Source organism: Passer montanus, unplaced genomic scaffold (genome assembly GCF_014805655.1).
Source record: "Passer montanus isolate IOZ18808 unplaced genomic scaffold, ASM1480565v1 scaffold33, whole genome shotgun sequence".
Classification (NCBI taxonomy): Eukaryota; Metazoa; Chordata; class Aves; order Passeriformes; family Passeridae; genus Passer; species Passer montanus.
In genome coordinates, this window is record NW_024368041.1 from 5,481,046 (window position 1) to 5,503,629 (window position 22,584).

General features: G+C 40.4%; 1 protein-coding gene across 1 annotated transcript in view; it reads left to right on the forward strand.

The window, feature by feature from the left end:
• FER1L6 (fer-1 like family member 6) overlaps positions 1–19,025 on the forward strand; it is a 68,180-nt gene extending 49,155 nt beyond the window's left edge. Inside the window, exons 30-40 of the mRNA XM_039715407.1 lie at positions 809–934; positions 1,952–2,079; positions 3,586–3,756; positions 4,892–5,052; positions 7,914–8,056; positions 8,645–8,733; positions 10,746–10,844; positions 12,332–12,573; positions 12,893–13,056; positions 14,402–14,502; positions 18,659–19,025. Coding sequence (XP_039571341.1) covers positions 809–934; positions 1,952–2,079; positions 3,586–3,756; positions 4,892–5,052; positions 7,914–8,056; positions 8,645–8,733; positions 10,746–10,844; positions 12,332–12,573; positions 12,893–13,056; positions 14,402–14,502; positions 18,659–18,845 — 1,611 coding nt within the window. The 3' untranslated portion in view covers positions 18,846–19,025. The remainder of the gene's footprint in view (positions 1–808; positions 935–1,951; positions 2,080–3,585; positions 3,757–4,891; positions 5,053–7,913; positions 8,057–8,644; positions 8,734–10,745; positions 10,845–12,331; positions 12,574–12,892; positions 13,057–14,401; positions 14,503–18,658) is intronic.
• The last annotated feature ends 3,559 nt before the right edge of the window (positions 19,026–22,584 follow it).

Here is a 22,584-nt window from a genome sequence, read left to right on the forward strand (position 1 = left end):
AAGTTTTTTCCTTTCCCATTATCTGATAGAAAAAAGCATCATCCAGCACCAGGTGTTCACTCCTGTTTTGAAATAAGGAATTGCAAGGAGTTTGAAATTAGAGAAATGGAAGAAGAGATATTATGTAGTCCAAATTTCACTAATGCAGCTTGGTTTCTACACTATCAGTTACAGAACCTTACATGTAATTTTGTGTAATTTAGGTGTAGGCCCTCACAGCTGCAGCCTCATCCAGGGCTCCATCAGGCAATCTGAAAAGTTCAAAGCCTGAGCAATGTTATTAGGATTTGTTTGTAGTTTAAAGGAACTGATTAAACTCATTGATATCTTAATTAGCTTGCAATGCAGATTTCTGTCCAAATGACAGAACTGTTGTTAGTTGCTTTCAGGCAGTGTGAGCTACTCAGCAACATGAGTCAATATTGATCCATTTGAGCTGCAAAAACACAGTTGGATTCCTCTCACACTCTTATGAAACTTAATGGAATTATTAATTTGCCAATATACAGTTATGGTCAAAATATTATTTTTAAAATGTTAATGATAAGAAAACTGGATTTGGAACACCTACAGGTATTAGTTTAAAATGGTCTATAGGCACAGAGGTACTCCTTGTAAATATCTAGATATAATAGTACCACATTGTAGAGAAAAGACATAAGGTGATGTTTATTTCAATGCAGTTTGGGTTCCCTTTGAGGGCTACCACAAAATAAGTTACATGAGTAATGGTTTTTTCATTCAAAGGGTTGTTTTTTTATTGCACTTGATCTGTTTTCAAGGGAGATAAAAGTCAATGTATTTCCAGGGCTCCTTCTGCATTTACCCAAGTCCTGAGGATGGCAGCTTGCTGGATGGAGGGCAGCCCCACATCCTGCAAGGGATCCCCCCAAACCACCCTGTCAAAGTGCTCATCAGGGTTTATATCGTGGCAGTAAGTAGACAGATGCTCTTTTAACCTTGAAGTAATTTGGATTTTTCTTTTCAACTCAGTTTAAAGTGTCTTTGCAGTGAAGCTTCTGAAAATCGTCATCCATGGGATTTGGGCTTTTTTCTGGTCATGTTTCAGACCGCATTTCATACTGTAAAAATGTGTGCTCAGAGTTGAAAATGTTTTATATGTATTCCTCACAAGAAATCTGGAGATTTCTGCAACACTGGAGAATCACTCTACTTGTTGAAATTAAAAGCTCTGGATCCTAACATAGTACAGATAACCCATTTCAGCCACAATATGCAAATGCAGCCAGTTTTAATGAATAGAGCTGTTAAAAATTACACACATTTAAACAAAACCTCAGTAAGAGGGAAATGGTAGTGCATTTTTGAGGGCCTGTGAATAGCAGAACTTTCAGCCCACATGTGAATAAATTTGGGGTAGATTAAGGTAGAAATACAGAGCACAAGATGAGAGACAATGGTGTGAGAGGTAAAATGGGTAGAAGAAACTGGTGTTTCAGAGAAACAAGAAAGTTGCAAATAATCGAAGACAGAAAGATGGCATGCAGAGGGACTGTGGCAATAAGACATAAAGAGATAATTTTACTTCCTGAATGAATATAAAGACGTAGAGGTCTTTTCCAACCTTAACAATTCTGTGATTCTATAAAGAGATGGTTTGCACTGTTCAATGATCTGGAACAATATTTGTGGGTAAATCTTTCCTGAATCCTACCTGCACTTGTGCACCCAGCTTCTTCCTTAGCATTGCCTCTCCTGCTCAGCTTTTTCTATGTTAGTGATGGAACAACATTTCCAGCTTGGCAAACTCTCCAGATCATCTTTTTGTTGTAGCCTACAAAACCACAGGCCAAATTTTACATTGCATGAGTCAGGCAAAGCCCCTGAACTTCCAGAACACCCAGGACTGGACAGGAAAACCATAGGCATGTGTAGGGACCCTGCTGTATTTAAGCAAACTTCTTGAGGACACTTTTTTTCTTCTTAAAAGGCGTTTAACCTCAGCCCAGCTGATCCAGATGGAAAGTCAGATCCCTACATTGTGCTGAGGCTGGGCAACACAGAAATTAAAGACAGGGAAAACTACATCCCCAAGCAGCTAAACCCGATATTTGGAAGGTCAGTGATGACTTATTTTTGTATTCAGTGTAATTTGTGCTTTATCTCTTGCTACCACTGTTGCTGTTATTAAGTGTTTGCTATATGCTGATTTCTGCCTGTTTGGATGTTTTGTAATTCTGATGGTTAAAATGTTGGGAATTGGTGTCACACTGTATGATAATAAAATATTTTGTTTTCATACCCACCAAAACAGATCAAGTAATGCAATCTGTGAGAGGTTTTGCAAAATGATGTGTGAGAGGAAATGAGGCAACAAATGATAATTGTCTGTAAAAATTAATACAATAATTAATCACAGTAAAATGTGATTACACAATCTTTGTTGCTGTTTCAGATTGAATAGAGTACTAAATAAATATCATAATTCTAGGACATAGGAGTTTTTTGAATTCAGACAGCCTTCTGAATGGGGGAGCCAGGGGCAAGCTGTCAATAAAGATCCAGTTTGTGTTATCAGTGCTTTAGAGTTATGTATAGTCTCAATGCTAATAGCTGTGATTTTTTTTTTCCCGTAAATTTCTCCATTAAGTTTAAAGCAAAATAAATATCAGAACAGTAAAGTGTGATTACACAATCTTTGTTGCTGTTTCAGATTGAATAGAGTACTAAATAAATATCATAATTCTAGGACATAGGAGTTTTTTTAATTCAGACAGCCTTCTGAATGGGGGAGCCAGGGGCAAGCTGTCAATAAAGATCCAGTTTGTGTTATCAGTGCTTTAGAGTTATGTATAGTCTCAATGCTAATAGCTGTGATTTTTTTTTCCCGTAAATTTCTCTATTTTCAGAAGGTTGAAAATATTTTAAATCAGGGTGGAAGAACATTAAGACAGAAAAATGATCCTATTTTGGACCAGAAGAACCCTAGAACAGAAGGAAGAGTAGAAAACTCATCCTTCAGGAGACAAAGCTCAGTTTTTTCTGTGCTTTGGAGAAATCTGGAGCCAGTGTTGTGATCAGGATGTCCTGTCCTTCACTAATTTGTAAAATCCCTTTTACAATCACGTTTATATTTTCGACTTCCCATCACATCTCAACTGACTCCTGAAAAATGCACTGAGTGAAAAGGGAGTTCTTTGCTTTTTTGAGATTTATTTAAAACTTTTGCCTGATCATTTTGTTGGGTGCCCCCAGATTCCTATATTCAATATTTAACCTGCATCTTTTGCAAGAAAACAGAAAATACTTAGATGTCCCTTTTGGGGGTTCTGAAAAATGTGTGAGAACCCTTACGTACAGCTGTATTAGTATTACTGGATTCAGGATTGTAGGAACAATCTTAGGACTGTTCACAGGGTGCTAGGAAAGCAGGGAAAGAATATACTTTTGCACTTTGTGTTTCCAGCATGTTCATGTATTTAATTGAAGGGAAAAGCACTACTAAAAAAGCCCACTGTTTATTAGAAGAGGCACCACTCACACAGTTTGCACGGCATTAATTAGCCTCTCCTTTGAGGTTTCAAAAGTGATTTGACTTCATGTAGGTCTCAATTTTTCCTGTAGATCATTTGAAATCCAAGCTACATTCCCCAAGGATTCCTTGCTCACAGTCTTGATCTATGACCATGACTTCATTGGGACAGATGATCTTATTGGAGAGACTAAAATTGATTTGGAAAATCGCTTCTACAGCAGACACCGAGCCACCTGTGGTTTACAGAGTCAATATGAAATGTAAGTACTTCTTCAGGCAGCAGCAGAGCTCACAGTGAGTGATTTGACTTGAAGGAGAAATTACAGATGTGTTCCAGATATTGTGCTTTCTCCAGTATAGAAGTGTCACAGAGTGTATTTTAATTAAAACTCACCAAAGAGCTTAGTGGTGGCTTTGGGTCGCTGCCAGCCTCAGTGGGGAATGGATATTTTTAAATTAACACCACTGTTGGTTCAAGAAGTATTTTAGATAGTAAACAGCTGATGTTTACAACATACCTGCTTGAAAAACTGCCTTTGAACAGGCATAAAGGGCAAATAGGAAAAATATCTCAGAGAAATTATGCCAAGGCTCTACTTTGCTCTCTACTATTCAGCTGCAGCTGGAGTGATTGCAGCAAGGCTGGTGGGACTGGGGGCAGCAGGAGCAGAGGCTCCTGACATGACCTCTGTGATGGGGTGGAGCAGTGAGGCTGAGCTTCTGGTCCCTGCCAGACAGCTGCACTCACAAGGATGTTGCACATAAAAAATAATTAATGCAGAGAAAATCAACCTAAAATGACTCAGCTGCCCTGGAGTCGGGCACTAACCTGGGAGATGTGTGCCTGGGGCTCTTCCATGATCTTTTGTCATTTTTTCTACACACCAAGGGTGTACAATGTCAAAAAGCAATCAGGAACACTGACCAAACCCCAAAGCTTCCCTTGCCAGCTCAATCTCCAGTGTGAGATATTTCTTCATGTACTTATTACATGTCAGATAACCTGAACTTGTCCTTTGCATCTGGGAGCTGCAGAATTATTTCCTTGAATGGAGGCAGAACATGTAAACTCAAATCTTTAGGTACAGCAGGGAACAAGCTCTGCTCCTTTTCCTCCTGGGAGGCATGCCCATGCTACGCCCATGCTATGACTTTATCTAAGCCTGCCTCAGCTTCTCCTGTGTTTTAAGAGAAAGGAGTGATTGATCTCCAAGGACCTGAGCAGAAAGAGGCAGTGTTTTAAGTAAGAAGCCGTGCTGGACAAAGGAAAAGTTTGAGATGGCGTCAGGGTGACTGACCACAAAGCGAATCTCTGCTTTGAAATTCTTGATCTGTCAGTGCACTATTCTGAAGGAAAACCTCACCCATTTTCTTCACTCTGTCCCCTCCTTGCAGAGAAGGATACAATGCATGGCGAGATGCAACCAAGCCGAGCGAGATCCTCACTAAGCTGTGCAAGGACTACAGATTAAGTGGACCCTTCATGAGGCCAGGAGAGATACAAGTAGGAACCAAAATCTTCAAGGGACAGACAGTCTTCACGGAAGATGAGAATGGTAACAAAGTAGTTCAGCATCCTTCCTTTGCATTGTAGCAGTACCAGGAGCCTGCCAAGGTGTGGCTGGAGCCCTGTTGTGCTGTGAACTCCCAAGACGGATTACTGGAACCTGTGTCTGCTCTTAAACACTCATGTAACTCTGGCAAGGAAGCTGTGTCTTTGCTGTAGCTTAATTGCAAAGAATCTGTAGAGTGAAACAGTTGCTGCTGATGACTTGACATCCTCGTGATGGCTGTTGGGAAACACCTTGGACTAGCTCCTACCCGATCCCAAGGATGGGATGTCCAAGATTGTTTGGAGTGTGGGGGACCCTCTTGGAACATGTCTTCTGCCTTAGTGTTGGTCTGTGCATGCTCTGAAATCCTTCCCCACAAAATATCAAAGCATGGGAAGTCAGGAAGTGCCTTTCAAAGAATGTATTCTCTGTTTAAATTAAAACACTGCAATAGACAGACTCAAGAAGTGAGAAGTAGAGGGAAGAGAAATACTGTTTTGAAGGGAGTTACTCAAGGTCAATTTCTGACCATAGTTGTATTCCAGGCCACTTATTAGCCCATACTATCTTACCTACTTGTCCTTCCTGTGTGTTGTTTTTTTCCTCCTCTTGGTTACTGCCACTCTGATTCCCCTTCCGAAGCACTGACATAGCACTCTGTAAATCCAGGTATCTGTGGGGTCCATGAATCCAGATGGCAGGGTGTAACTTACTGTCAGAGTTCCCAGGTTAAAAAGAGTCAAAGCAACTGGGACCTCCAGTGTCCATATCACATTGGGGTGGAGTGGGACAGAGCCATCAGTGAAAGGTGCCCTGGCCATGGCAGGGGGCATGAACAAAATTTTCTTTGAACACTCCTTCGAACCCAAACCATTCTATGACTCAGTCTTGTATTTAGAATAAGGAAAATAGATGTGAGGATGGAGCCTTTCATGGGGAGTGAAAGGAGCTGGTCTCAGAGACAGTGGTGGACACTGTGGCAGTGTAAGAAAACCTCCAGTCCCTTATCAGTGTTGGTTTGTCTTTGACACATTCTTCTTAGCAACTACAAAATACAGCTCACACCTTGAGTGGGAGGCTGCCAAAGAAGCACTGTTGAAGGGAGAAGAGTTGATCCATTTTTGGTTTCTTGGCCTGAAAGATTTTTTACTCCAATATTGCTGTTTGTTTTCCTCACTAGCAGATGACTGAGTGTGATTACCAGCAACAGGATGTCTCAATCAAAATTCTGGTTCACTAAAGTGAGCTTCAGACAAACCAGTGTCAGATGAGATGATGGAAATCAGAAGCAAGGAAATATAGAACCAGATGGCAAAGACCAAAAGACTCATGTACACAAGTTTTTCATATTGTACAGAATTAGTTTATTGCATGTGGGCTTTACATAATTTCTATCCAGATTGCTGTTCTGACAAGTACATCTGGGTCCTTATTTCCTGATAGATTTCTGTGGTGGCCATAATTTGGATCTGTAAAACTAGCAAAGGCCACAGATTTGAGCTCTAGAGGCATACTGAAAAGGGGAAGTGGTCCCATTTCCACTGTACAGGTGGAAAAAAATATAATTATCCATCCAGCTTTAACTTGCAAGGGAAGGAAAAATTTAACTTTGCTCTAGGAACAAAGAAGTTGGATAGGATAGGATAGGATAGGATGGGATAAGAATAGTCTGGTTGGAACAGACCTACAATAATCACCTACTCCAACTACCTGTCCACTACTCCCAGGTAGTCTAGGATCACCTGTAGCCAATGGGAAGAAATATGTATCTTCAGGGGTAAAAAAAAAAATAAAATAAAATTAAAAACATTAAAAAAAACCTTTAGAAAGGTTTCTTTGAGAGGATACAAGATTTTGGATACTGTAGGATAATCTGAGTCATTGTTACTGAGGCTGCCTGACTGAATAGAAGCCAGAGATCTTGCTAAACCTGGCTAAAATTAGATGTTGGTGCACAAGAGGGAACCAAGATTCATAATCACAAGATCATCCTTCCTCACTCTCTGAGCTGTTAGGGAGGGTTTAATACCTACTGTTTAAATTCCAAATGAGTCTTTTGCCAACAATCAGTAATTCAGACATAGCAACATGCGTAGGAAAAACGATAACAATTTGTTGACACAAATAAATCTTAACCTTCTTCTCACTTAGGGACTTCTAATCTAGAAGATATCACTTGTCAAAAGTCTGGGCTCCTTTTGTGTGGAGCCCACACAAAAAGGGAGGAAAGACCTCAAAGGGCTTTCTCTGCTTTCTAACATCCACACTACTTTCAGTATTAGCACTGGTTCTTCCTTGAGGTGCCATTCTCTGGCATTCTCTGGTTTTCCTTTCCAGTGGCCAAGGTGAAAGGGTGAGGAGGGGAAATGTTCTTGCCCATGGACTTCAACGCTCTTCCTCTGAGGTGTGATTAAATTCTCTAAGGTCTTTGCTGTTGCCATTACAAAGTAAAAGGAGGCATAGCTAACTTCTAGTGCCTATTTACTGTCAGCTTTGTCAGATCCAAGTCTCCTTGTCTTTCACAGGCTTTAAAAATTTGCAATTTTCTGCCAAAAGAATAACTGACAGTTTCTTCCATCTTCCTGTTAACAACAGATTCTGTAACAGTGGAATGATTTGCTGTACTTTACAGGAAAACTGGTGCCTGAGTGCTAATCTTCTAATTAACCCAATGGGTTCCCTTACTTATGCAAATTAGAAGTATTTTAAGGCCCTTCTTTATTTAGCTGGAATGCATAAAACCTTCCTCTTAACTCAAGCAAATTTTTAATGAGTACCTCTAATAACTAATGAAACATGTTACCAAGGGGTTCAATATTATAATTCAGCTCTCATTGTTCTTTTTGTTTTACTCTTTCCTGTAGAGGAGCCAGTTGAATCATACGAACATCTCTCCTTAAAGGTTTTACGTGCCTGGGAAGAAATCCCTGGAGCTGGCTACAAACTGGTCCCAGAGCACATTGAGACTCGGCCTCTCTACCATAAGGATAAGCCAGGCATGGAACAGGTAGAGCAGCTCAGAGGTGCTGGTGATGGTAGACCCAGGAGCAGTTTTTATTCCCTCCAGTTATTATGGTTTTTATTTGTAACTGCAAACATGGAGCCAGCACTCCAGTGCTGCACCAAACATGAGACTTGCACAGTGTTAACCTGGAAATTGACTCCCATGTGTGTACAGAGCCACTTACCCAAATACACAGTAATCACACCAGGTGTAACTGCAAATTTTTATTCTTTTAAATGCTTTACTTTATTAAAGCCAGGACACTTTATTAAGTTAAAAAAACCTCTGCTTGTATCTAAACCTTTGTTCACCTTTTTTTCCGTTCATCACACACTGGTTTTGCATGGATTTTACCTTGAAGCTGACAGTGTTTGAGCTCTATTTCAACACCACCAAATACCTGAAAGATTGAAAGAATATGTGCACAAAGATATTGTATACAAAATTCCTCAATTAACCATAGTTACAGGATATTGACCTGGTTGGTACTTGTAGAGGAAGAGGTGTTTTTGGATGTCAGAACTACATTGAAAGCCTTTTAAATCCTCTGTGAAATAGGTTGACAGGGATGTTTATCTCTTTGTTTTCAAGGGTCGTGTACAGATGTGGGTTGACATGTTTCCTAATGATATGCCTCTGCCAGGACCCCCCGTGGACATTTCACCAAGAAAACCCAAAGGGTAATACTCTGTGCTTTCCTCCCACCACAGTGGCAACAACTCTTCAAAGACTGAGTCTTTCTTAAGTGTCTGGAAATAAATAGAAAATGAACTACTAAAACAAACCTCTCCAGTCCTGAGGAAAGTTTTCTTAGGTTCACAAGACTTCAAGTCAAAGGGGAGCATCTAGTTTGGTTTCCTCCATTAAACAACCCTAAGAACTGTTGGTGATTTTTCAGCAAGAGCTATCACACGCTTCTTACAAAGATATCCTTTTTTATCCTTTATCCCTTTATCCTTTATAATAAAGAGATTCCAGGTGCTAGAGCAAGTAATTCTGATGTTATCATCTGCTTGTTGGGCTGCAAGGATTAATTCTGGTTTCACTAGCTTTTTCACTGAGATAACTTCCTTGACCCTGGTTGAGCGCTTTAATCTGCTGCAATAGCACTACAGTATCGGATTTCCAGAAATTTGTCCAAGGATAAGATCAAGAAACACATAAAGCAGCAACAGATAGAAGAGATCTCTTTGGAATAGCCTTCTCCCATTTCCTTATGGTTCTTTACATGCAATACTGCACATAGTTGTTCAAGCTAATTGAGTGTTGTAAAGAAAACACTAAAATGAGAAACAGAATTCTCTGAGGAGCCCATCCTGTATTTTATCAAGGCCTTTCCTAAGAATTTCACATCTGAAACATCATCAGGTACTATTCCTACATTATTTGATTTGACAAACAGAAAATCTGTATAGCAATTACTTCTTTCCAACTAGAACCTTCTATAAAACTCCTCAACAACAAGCATTTTCCAATCCAAAAAGATTTAAAACTAATCAAGTCCACAAAACCAAATTGTTGTTGCCATTTTTGTAGTATACTGTAGCAGGGAAAAATACTGTTGAACATTAATTACGAGGAAAAAACCCAGTACATGTAGACACAAATTACACATCTTGGTGATGAATGCATTTTTGCTGCAGCAAAACAGGCTCCAGCCTCTGGAAAATTTCAAACACTTTGTGAAAACACCTCTTATTGATGATCTTTGATTGAACAAGACTCATGTGGGGCATTGCAGATTCAAATTTCTTTGGTTATTGCAGAGGCTTTGTTCTCATGGAGCTCCATGATGTAGAGTATCTGGTAACTTCTGAAGAAAATTGTTCCACACCCTGACATTGAGGCTATTTCCAAGACAAAATATGTCATATCAGGGAAATTTTATGTTGGTGTTATCAAACATAGTTTGTCTTTTTAATGTATTTTGCAGTTCATACAATGACTTAAGGAAAACCTAAATTTTTCAGTATTAAATTTTTATGTCACCTGCAATATCTGTATATCAGCTCAAGTTTCAAGAGATTTGGATGACCACCATAAATGTTTGCATATAGGAAATGGAAAGGATGGAGAAATTCTAATTCCTTTTACTGTTATTTCTAAAGATGATTGTACATGCTTAAATGCAAATCTCTCCAAGCAGTCCTCTTCCCCTTTAATGCCTTAGATTGCACAAAATGCAATGTTTTTAGGCATTTCTTCTAAAAAGCACCTCTGAGGGAGCTGTTCTTTATTAGCAAGCTGATCACTGTTTTGGACACAGCTCTGATGAAGTTTTTCAAATCAACTTTGCCTTGTTCCCCTGCAGTATTTTTGTGAAAAAAAGTTGAAAATGAACAGACATATAAAAAGCAAGGAATTTTCCATCCCTCCAAAGCTGGATCAGATCAACTTTGCCTTGTTCCACTGCAGTATTTTTGTGAAAAAAAAGTTGAAAATGAACAGACATAAAAAAAGCAAGGAATTTTCCATCCCTCCAAAGCTGGCAGTGACCCTGTTGTTGTCCATTATAGTCCATGAGCTGAGGGGAACCTGCATCCCCACTCTATCACCAGACTCTTGTAAACAGAAGAGGCCTGAGACTGATGCACAAACACAATATTCTCACTTTATAAAAAACATGATTCTATAGAGGCTGGCATTAGTGCCTGACCAGGGCTTTACACACAATCCTTTTTTTCTTTTTCAGATATGAATTGAGGGTAATAATCTGGAATACAGAGGATGTAATTCTAGAAGATGAAAATATCTTTACGGGGCAAAAATCAAGTGATATCTATGTAAAAGGGTAAGTTCTTCACACTTCAAAATAACATGCAATATTTCATTCAAAAAATCAGAGGAAAAAATTATGTTGTGAGAATATTTGATGAGCTACTCAGTGACCTTTGCGCTTTGCACTAAATGCCTGCCAAAATTACTCACCCATATGGGATACTGCTCCCTTTTTGCCCTGTTTTATTTCCTCTGAACATCAAGTAACTAAAATTACACTAATCATTAATTCCTACTCAGGCAGAGATGGCACACAACAAGCACCAAGCTCACTGTTTAGCACAGAGGGATCAAACACTTACAGATCTTGAACTGTTAGAGCTTACATGGATGCAGATAATCAGAGAAAAGAGTACCAGGGAGGTCTGGGAGGAAATTATGGGCATAAGTGGTAGTACAAAGTACTGAAAATCTCAGGTGCCAGACTGATCTTAGATTTCTTGCCATTTTTGCACTCCTAGAGAGTAAGCTTAATATGCCAATATGAATTGTGTGTTCAGAGCAGTAGCAGAGTAGCTTTGAGAACACAAATTTGAGGAATTAAATAGGAGGCCAGCCTTTGTGCTGAGCTGTGTGATGAGAACATCGCCATCAGTGCCAGAGTGGTCTGACAGAGAAGCCAGGAGTGGGAAACTTTTTCCTTCTGTGCCTTAATGATGAAGACACAAATCTCATTATGTTCAAACAGTGCATGTGGCACTGTATTTGTCACCAGGCATGGATTTGTACTTGAGGCAGTGCCACGTTTCAGGTTGTTACCATTTTTCACAATTCCTTTTTGAAATATTGGGGTTGCAGGGGAAAAGCTGCTCTTTGGATACAGCACAAAGTGCTAATCTTTATTCAAGGTGTGATAAATCATCTACAGAACTAAAACACACCTAGCTGGGTCATTACCTCTCTTCAGATGAGAAAATTATGTTTAAGAAAGTGTTGTCCTTTGTACCACAGCACATCTGATACTGTGCACACTGTAGCAGAAAGTAAGAGGAATGCACAAAAAACCAAAGAGAGACTTCTCCAGCTATATAAACACCATGGTTATGGCTGCAAACAGGAACTGCAAAAAATTTTGGCTCTAATACTGAGCACTGATCACAGTCTTGAGACAGTGACACAGAATTTATTAATGTGACAAAATATCAATACAGGGTGATTAGTGCTGGATAAACGAGTGATGCTGTCACCACTGCCTGTCCCAAAGAAGAGAGGTGTCCTGGCCAATAGCAAACTGGTACTGGCCAAGTGGTACTTTGGGATCTGATTGAAATAAAATCCATGTTCTCATTCTCAGCTTTTGATCACCACTGGTCATTACAGCAGCCTGTGTCCCAAGATATCCCAAGCCATGGCTGTTGTTGCCTGCCACCATGCTGAACACTGTGCTGTCTCTTACTGGTTAGGGAGGAATTAGTAAATGGTCAGGCCTGAAACCAAATAACAATTACATTTCAAGATCCCCTGGTGACAGCAATGCTTTCCACTGTGTGCTTGCTGTAGGTGGATAAAGGGCCTGGAAGAGGACAAACAGGAGACAGATGTCCATTACAATTCCTTGACAGGAGAGGGCAACTTCAACTGGCGCTTTGTGTTCCCGTTCCACTACCTCCCAGCAGAGAAACAAATGGTGGTTACTAAAAGAGAAAACATATTTTCCTTAGAAAAGACAGAACGCAAAATACCTGCTGAGCTGGTGCTTCAGGTGTGGGATTTTGAAAGACTCTCTTCAGATGATTTCTTGGGTAAGTATGCAATGGATGTGCCTGAACTCCATCTGAGGTCTCACCAGACCCATGTTTTGCAGAGGTATGCACAAAGTAGTGTCTGAGCTCCAGCTTTTGCTTTTTTCTTTCTGAAACACCACACTGAAAACTTACACATTTCTTGTAAAGCCAAAAATTAGGAACCAGATGAGAATGCCAGGGCAATACAAATGAATGACTGGCAGTACAGAGAGATCCTCAGCTGCTAAATTCCTCCATGGGTCTCATCTGGAAGCTGCTATTTAAGTCTTTGTGTCTGTCTGGTCGCTGAGTGTTGTCAAATTATTTCTTTCTCCAGGCACTCTTGAGTTGGACCTGAATGGGTTCCCTCGGGCAGCAAAGACAGCCAAGAGCTGTGACTTAGGCACAGTTGTGGCTGCAAGTGAGGAAAACAAGATCTCCATATTTCAGCAGAAGCGCGTCAGAGGCTGGTGGCCTTTCATCAAGGCTGGGGAGCTCACGGTAAGCAGCTCACTACAGATGAACAGCTTTTCTCTGTGACTAATGTGCTAATTTTGGATTTTGAACAACCACCACTGACAACCCACAAGATTCCTCCAAATGCTTTAATGGTTCTCCAGATATTTGGTTCAGAAGAACCCAGGTAACTGAGTACTAAAGTGCCTTTTCAGGTGCCTTCAGTTCTCTAGTGGGACATGGACCAAGAGCTACCAGCTACTCATTTCCAGTAGTATAGCCCTCTATAAATTCACCTGCTTTGGTCCTTTTTTAGGGGTCTCTGCCCCTGTCTCTAGACTTTCATTGATTCTCCAAGGGTTTTCCTAAAGCTCACCATTCCTTCACATTTCTGTATATTCCAGCAAAAAGAATGTTTTAATGAAAAGTGCCATCCTCAAGTTCATTGCCTTATTCAGCTTGAAACTGACTGTGGACTTTCCATGGATTTAGTGAATGAACTCCACTTCCAAATATCAGATTTACTTCCCTATTTTCAAGTCTAGTACAATTAATTCCCTTTCTGCCAGTCCACTTTGATCTCTCCCTCTTCCACATTTATAACTTTATTGGCATCCTTCTTTCAGCCCTGTTCTGTGCTGAGTCACAGCGTCAGATTTACTTCCCTATTCTCAACTCTAGTACAATTAATTCCCTTTCTCCCAGTCCACTTTGATCTCTTCCACATTTATAACTTTATTGGCATCCTTCTTTCAGCCCTGTTCTGTGCTGAGTCACAGCCAGTGGGCATAGATCAACACTTCAGATTAACACCATCCACAAAGGTATAGGGTAGGAAAATCACAAATATATGTAAAGTCATTTGTCTGTCTTTCATCCATCACAGATTCTATAAAGCTGATTTGATTTATCCACTCGGAATTGTAACGGGACTCTTTAAATTCCATCTTCCTTTTGTGAGCTGAGACCCCACAGCTCAATGGCTCCAGCACTTGTGAGTGGCTGAATGTCCCCCTGCTGATGGGTTACATCTGGTCCATGTCAGCAGCACAGCTTCCAGCTCAGAAATTCAGCTCTGCCAGGATTGTGTGACAGATAGAAATTCATCTGTTTTTTCAGATGAATTGCATGATAATTTAAGAAGCAGAAAATGTATTTGTGAGTCTGGAAGAAAATGACCTCTCTTTCCTACAGTCCTTGAGCATAAGTCAGCAATTTGTGCCTGGGTTTTCCTATGTGCTTTCTCTTCAGCTGAAAAGACTCTCTTATTTTCCTTAATCAATTTCTTTTGCCCTCAACTGGTTCCGTAATTTCTCCACAAGACAAATCCTGCTGTGAGTTAGTGATAATAACCAGGACTGGATGCTTACATATTCTCTCTCTGATCCAGGGCAAGGTGGAAGCTGAGTTTCATTTGGTCACAGCAGAAGAAGCTGAGAAGAATCCAGTGGGCAAAGCTCGAAAGGAGCCTGAGCCCTTGGAAAAGCCCAAGTAAGTGGGAGCATACTCATTAAACATGCTGGGGCAGGGGCATTCAGCAGGAGATGGGGAAGGGCAACCACCTGACCTCCTTGTGGAACACCTCCTCTCCGGTCTCCTGGATTTCCTTCTCTTTCCTGCTGCAGCCTTCAGCAAGAAATTGTGCAGCTTGTGCAATGCCTGATGGTTGGCACTGCTGCTGGCAGCACCTTCAGGTTTGCTGAAATGGCTTCCTCTGGAAGCCCAAATAAATTGCATTGCTGTGCATTTGTCCTCAGCTGCAATTCACACATGAGCTCATTCCATAGCTGACCTGGTACATGACAACATCTTAAATCATCATAGCTTACACATAGAGTCAACATCTCAGTTTGGTTAGCTATAAAGATCAGATGGATTATATTTATTATAGTAATAATAGAATCGTTTATGCTAGAAATTAGCTTTAAAATCATTGAGTCCAATCATTAATCCAGCACTTCCAAGTCCATTGTTAACTCATGTTTCTAAGCATGACATCTCCACACCTTTTAAGTATCTCCAGGAGTGGTGACTCCCCCACTGCCCTGGGAAGCCTGTTCCAATGCTTGACAGCCCTTTTGGTCAGTAAATTTTTCACCAATACACAATCTAAACCCTCCTTGAAGCAACTTGAGTTTATTTCCTCTCATCCTGTCATTTGTTACTTGGAAGAAGAGACCAATTCCCACCTGGCTACAGCCTCCTTTCAGGTGGTGTAAAGAGCAGTAAGGTCTCCTCTGAAGCCTTCTTTTTCTCCAGGATGAACAACTCTAGTTCCCTCAGCTGCTTCTCACAAGACTTGTGCTCAGACCTTTCACCAGCATCATTTCCCTTCTTTAGACACGTGAAGGATGTAACTTCCATCTCTAATTTTATTGTTCTTCGTACTCAGAGAATGAAGATGCTTATTTTTCATCATAAGATTTTTTAATGAGGACATTGGGAGTGTTTAAAAAAAGGCAAATGATCTAGAAGGAGCAATTTATCTTTCAGTATTTGTCACATTTAAAAAGTATCAGCTGAGTTTTTTGCATTCAGGAAAAAAGTACTTTTAATCTATTTTGGCTCAAGTGCTTTGTTCTACTAAAACACTTGAGCAGGTTTTTTTATGAGCTGGATAAAAAATGAGTGTGAGAAATTGATGTTATATTTCCTGCTACCAAAGCTTCTAAAATTCAATTGCTATTCATAATGGTGATGATTACACATTCTGTTAAATTTTGTTGGTCTGAGATACATCTCAGGATAAACATGAGAAAGGAGAAAGCAGCATAAAGGAATTGTCAGATCAGAGGTATCAGAGCATAGTTTAAAACTAGCCTTGGAAAGACTTTAATCCATCACTTCACCCAACACCTTCACCCAAAGGCAGGATGAGCTTTGCCTGACAGGTGTTTGCTTGAAAGATTCCCAGTAGTGGAAACCTCTTTCAGAGGAGAGAGGGCTGGGATAGCTCTGAAATACATGTGGTGGAAATCAATCAGCATAGGAAGTTTTAAGAGGGAGTTTTAAGTGGAATAGAAGGATTACATGTCCAAAAGGTTGTCAACAGGATGCACAAGGCACTGTCTTATTTTCCTCTCACTTTTTGAGACCCAGCCCATGCACCCATGGCTGCTTAGGGCTCCCTGTGTTTTCAGCTCAAGGGCATTTTATCTGCAGATGCGCTGCTGGGCCAAAAAGTTGTCACCAGCCTGGTGGCCTCTTCTCTGCTGCACAGCCTGGGAGTGTTTTGACCCAGAAGCCACAAAACCAGAGTCTCCCTCCAGATCTTGCACTGAGTGATCAGTGGTTTTTGTGGTGTGAATACACAGCCAACATATACCTCAACATAATTCTACTCTCAACTGAGATGTATGCCTCAATTAAATCCAAGCTAGGGTGGGGATGGTGTCATTTGCCATACCCGTCTCAGAAGCAAAACATTCAGGCTCCTTTTGTAGCTGCTCATGGTAAGGTGGAGGACTTGTCCCATTTCCTTAGCACACATATCCTGAGATACGAGCTGGGGAAAGAGATGACCTGGCCTCCTGAAGATCCTTCCTCTCCCCATGCAGACAGCCCATGAAGGATCAGACTGAGCACCTAAGCTTTAAAGTTCAGCAGAATAAATCCTAAAATTACTAAAGCAATATCAGCATCTGAATAGTAAAAATTATTTTAGCTAGACACTCACTCACTGGAAAGAAAATAAACTAGTTGAAAGTTGAAGGCATAGCATACCTCATTTTATTAAAGTTTAAATTAAAGTTTACCAGCTCAGTGCCCCCAGATCATGCAATATGTGGTTCATACATGCAGAGTAGCCACAGTCAGCTGGGCCATAAAAAATAATTGATTCTACCCTTCAAATAGGTTCTCTTCAGGAAGGAGTGGATCTCAAGGACCTCTTTTCTCAGGACCTCCAGATCTCTATGCCAGTACTGTACATTCACTCTATTTTTTTTTTGCTCATCATGTAAGAACACCCAGAGAAGCAGAGAAATTTTCAGATTTTTTTTGGAAATTATTCTTTTTAATTAATAAGAAAAATAATTTCAAAAGAAAAAATTATTTTCTAGGAGCTATAGATAGTAGCCGACTCTATGATGTGCCAGAGAAAGGTGTACAAAGATTAAATGTCTGTGAACTAGAGAGAGAAACATGCAAACAAAGAATAAGATTCAATGAGTGTAATTTCCTGCTGGCCAAAGCCCTATGAGGTTATTCATCTCTTCAGTTCTGCTGATCAAGGCATGATGCCTTTCCAGATGCAGTCTATTATCATAAATACACTTCTATAACTGGTAATGAGTTCTACTGACTACATTGCAAAGGTAACAAATTAAATAAGCAAGACTCTGGCTTCCTTTTTTTTTTCTTTTTTTTTTTTTTCCCCAGCCTTTAAAGGTTATGAAAAGTACTCAAGCAGTTGGAAAAGTACTCATGCAGACTAAGGGTATTGTTACTCAAGTAGTTTTAATCTTCAGGGTGCCCAGTTTTTTTATAATTCTTTTTATCCTGGAGGGCTAATCTGATGATTTATTTCTGAATAATTTCCACCTCAATAAAAAGCCCAGTCTTTCATAAAAAGACTTTCTGTCACATTGGCATTCACTTCCACTGGCTTAATGCTGAGTTTTACTAGATAATTAAGACATTGCTTAAATTCCTGGAACATCTTTCTGGAGTGAGACATGGCCACAGCTTTTTGTGACCCTCAGTTCATTTCATTCTCCTTATTTCTGCCCCATCTGCACCATTACAGTGACATTGGATGAGAAAGACAACCTGCCCAGGTTTTGCAGGTGTTAGTGTTGCCCAACACCACTGCATTCATCAGGTCATCCCACTGAAAAAGCTGGGAGATGCTGCCTGGGTAGGGCTGCTGGAGCAGCAGCACAGTGCCCTCCCAGTCAAGGTATCATGGCAGAGGAGAGACCAGGCCAAGTTTTTCCCTAAATAGAACATTGCTTTCCTCTCTGTGTGCAGTCAGCTTTGTTGTACAGTGGGAAGAAATTTCTGGGTATGGAGGAGAACAAAACATGGGGCAACATTTGGAAAAAGCTTGGATTGTGGGATGCAGATATTCTCCACTGGAAGAAGGTGGCTCTTCATGTACACAGGCAAACCATCTGGGCTTCATTTCATCATTTCCTGTTTTCACAAGGCCTGTGTTAAATTTCCTTCTGAAAAAAACACCATTTTGGGCCACATACCCTGCCTGAGCTGGCTCTGATTATTATGGCATTATGACTATCACTGTGCTTTTTGCATGGCTCATTACCACTTTTGTGGTGCTAAATTCCTTGAAATTACTAGAAAACTTTTGTACTAAAGTTTATGATGCCTGCATTTCTTCTTTAGGGTTTATCATAATCTTGTTTTCAATTTTGAACCCTATATCATGACATAAGTTGAAGTATTTATGATGTGTGAGCTGGAATTTCATTACAAGTTGTGTGTGGAGCTTGGTTCAGGAATGGGTGGAGGAAAAGTGACCCAACAGCTTGTGAGCATGGGTGGACATTCCCTCTAATCCCTGTAGTGGGTTCCAAGGAGATAAAGGTCCTTTTTAGTCTCAAATATATATTTTGCTGTGGGATAACTTTGGAAAGAGATGGATCTGCCTTAAAAAAAGATTTTCTTTTTCTTTCTTCCCCTTTAGCCGACCAGACACCTCCTTCTCTTGGTTTGTAAACCCTTTCAAATGTTTGTATCACCTGATCTGGAGGAATTACAAGAAGTACATCATCATTGGTATAATTCTGCTCATTCTCGTTATCTTCCTGGTTCTCTTTATCTACACACTGCCAGGTGCAATTAGTGAAAGGATAGTTATAGGAAAAGGGTAGATCATGGCTCTCATTGTAGCCAATCAAATAAGGAAACTAAAAGCTAAAAATAAGTCAGGCAAAAAGTATTAATTAACTTTAAACACATCTCATTCCTTGTAAAAATAAAAGTAACTATTTTCATCAGAAAGTGGAGCTCTCAGAATATTGGAATGTCTTCTTTGAATGCTCATTCAGACCCATCCTCAAGGTACTTTATCATTCATGTACGTTAATGTACATTAATGATGTACATCATTACTACTGCAGCTTTATTGACATTATTATTGAAAGTGTTGTTATGCACCTAAAACTGAATTTAAGAGTAAATTCTTCAATGCTATGCAGAAATTAATTTCTCAGTCGAATGTTATTATTACAGATGTATGATTAAATGTGAAGGTCAAAATCTTTACATAAAGATATATGTATAATAGAGTCTTTGCATAGTTTTGTAATTAATTCTTTTAACTTTTTTTTTCAATAACCTTATAATGGCATGATTATTTTTAGATTAAAGGTATTATTAAAAGAACTCTGAGTTTAAATTGTCTCATTTGGTGTCATGTAGAATTTATCCTGCACCTCTCAGTAAAAATGCTGTGCTCTACAAAAACATCTCACACACTCATAAATGAGCTAAGTGCCAATGACAGGGATGTAGTAGCAGAGACTGAAAGAACTTTTTCCAGCTGCAAATTGAATGTGCTAGTGATCTCTGGAGAAGAGGGATCAGGAAGATGAAGACTTGTCTATGGGCACTGTGGTAACAAATGATCCTTGTAGAGGACAGGGGACAGGGAAAATCCTGCTGCTTGAAAAGCTAAGGCAAAGAGCAATGGAAAAGAGATGGACTGCAGAACAGAACAAACCATGGAGTATTAAAGAAAACAAGGAATAAAACCTTACACTGTTGTCAGTGTGAAAATCCTCATCCTGCTTAAGAATACATAAATTTTTGCCACCTGTGTCATGCACAAGGCAAGGCTTGATAACTCAGTGATTCCACTTGGCCCTCAGATGAGTGGTTGTGAATTTGAAATAGCTATCCAAATCTCCTCCAGTGTCAGCCTTAGTTGGATGTGTCCTAAAGACAACCTTTGTGAAAATGCTTTCCGTCACGCACCCCTCACACAAAGTGTGAGCACCCTTTGCACATTTCAAAGTATCAAAAGGCAACACAAAGAGATCCTTTAAATGCTGATAATTCTGCCAAGCTCAGGGTGCAGGAATAGAAAAGCAGGCAGCTTGATCATTCTCAGAAGCCACTTATAAGGGAAGCTTGTTTGGTACTGCTTGTACCTGGCCTGCTAAGGCTGTGCAAGGAGCCTCTGTTCTCTGGCCTAAAACACTGGTAATTGCATTAGTCTGGAAAATGAATATGAGTAAAACTTCCACAGACAAGATATCTCACCTTTGAAAAGCATTTCAGAGGATTTTGGATGGGACAATTTGCTCTGGAAGTGCCTCTTCCCTATCCCATTGATGACAGAGGCAGATGGCAAAAGGCAAGCTGAAAGCGTCTCATCCCTACTCCGTCCAGCAGATTGTGACTCCACTTTCCTTCTAAATTTCAACTTCTAAATATATAATAAATATAACTAAATTATCCAGATGATTTAGTTACTCACTCAATGTGAGTGAGTATATTGCAACTAGACATGTGGCTAGACTGCAGTGGGTGAGTTTTTCTGTTATATTTTCCTTTAGAAGCTATTATTTTCACCAAGAAATTAAAACACAATTAGATGGTTAAATCTGCCCCAGCTGAATGTAGCAAGACAATGATGTGAAAAGGTGTTGATCACCCTTGAGTCCCTCTTCATCTCATATCCCTCTGCACCAGGCCATTGTCTGGTGCAGTCTCCGCTCACACACCATATATGACATATTCCTGTGAAACCACGTTTTTCAATTTTGTGCTATTTTGAAACTGAACCTGAATTAAACAAAAAACAAAATGTTGTTTATCCTGATATATTTCATCATACCATGAATTTTTGAAATGCAATTTAAAAGCTCCAATAAGAGTTTTATTCTGGTGCAAAAGATGAGAGACAATTATTAATGACTGGAGTATGTTGTGATAGCCAAAAAGGCAATGAATCTGAATTTTTTTCCATTGTGTCAGGTCAGAGGTCCTGATGCTGCATGGCAGCTGTTGCATTCATCTGTCCTTACTCTGCTTGTTTGTTCTTGCTGCCATGGACTGTGGTCTGCTCTGTCCTGATTTTTGCAGAATGTTCTGTGCCTTGCTCCCAGTCTGCAGACTGCACTGGACCCCGCAGATTGGTCTCATAGTGACTAATGACTATGTTAAAATTACTTTTATATTTGGAAGAAAGAAAGCCCTAGACAAGGTGATATAAGAATTTGCTTCCTTCATATTTTAGTCACAGAAGGGTTTTTGGTTGCCAGGCAGAGCTCCTCATTGCTCTGTGTCCCAGCTGCCAGCTCCAAAGGGATTTTTATCATCTTGGCTGAATATCCTGCTTGCCATCAGCTCCAAAGTGCAGAGCACTGTCTACTTCCAGACTAATTTATACTTTTTTTATCAGTTATTTGTGACTGGGGAAGAGCTTAACCCAAGACCTGGTTCCAGCCTCCCAGACATTTGGAATATGACAGTCACCTCTTCTTTCCATTTTCTAATTAATCTGTCTCAATAGCAAACAAATAAATGTTCATGTATTTTCTATGGAGAAAGGATAATTTATAAAACTCCTCCAGACAGCCTCTGGAAGAGTTTCAAGCACTTCTGCAAGCAGCTATGAAGACTAATCAGAGCTACGTCGATTAGCAGAAATCTGTGTCTGCTTCCTGGATGTCTCTGCCGTGGCTCCAGAACTCCGCATCAGAAACAGAGGCCTCCTTCATTAGGAACAAGCCAGAAAGGTTTAGGGATGTTCCTTCCCTCCCTCTGACTGGAGAGTGGCCCTGGCTGAACTCTCTGTGGTGACACTGACAGTTCATTACCTGGCTAATTCCAACACCCTGTCCTTCCAGAGCCACCTGCCCATCACGGCTCACACCTTTTTCATACAGCAGCTCCTCAGGAGGGCTGTGCTTGACCCACCAGCACAAGAGAGCACTGCTCCCAGCAGTGCCTCCTCCTTTGCTGCAGGGGTGGCTGGAGCTCTTTTCCAAGCAGCTGGCTCCTGTCAGAGAGCAGCTGGAAAGCTGCAAGTGCACTGCAAGCAGCTGCTGCCCCAGAAGCTGGAGTGGAGGGGAGACTGACACAGGGGAGGGAAATCACCTCCCATTTACATGTCATGTGCAGCCTGCTTTTCCCTCACCATTCAGATACTGAAAACACAGCAGACCTGGAGGTGATTTCAACAGGGACTGTAAGATTTCTTTCCCAATTGTCTTTTAAGATAGGCACAAACAGAAATATGCCCACTAGTGGGCAAAATAGACAATCGCTGCAGATTGGGAAATACAGTAAGATATATACAAAATGATGTAAAAAATACAGACCAGAAACCTGTCAGATATCCACACTACTAAGTGGGATGTTCAAACAGTATAGTTGTACTGCCATCACCCCCTTCCAGTGCATTCCTTTTCCTTTAGTTCTTTGTCATTCTCTGAAGTTCTCATCCATTGAGGGTCTCTGTATCCTCAATCCCTGAACCAGAGCAGTTAGCTACTCTGTGACACCACACCTCAGAGGCATCCTTCACCCACTTTTCTACCTCCAGCCTGAGTGGGTACAGCTGGTCCTGCAGCCTCCTTTCGAAGCTGCCTCTCCACCCTT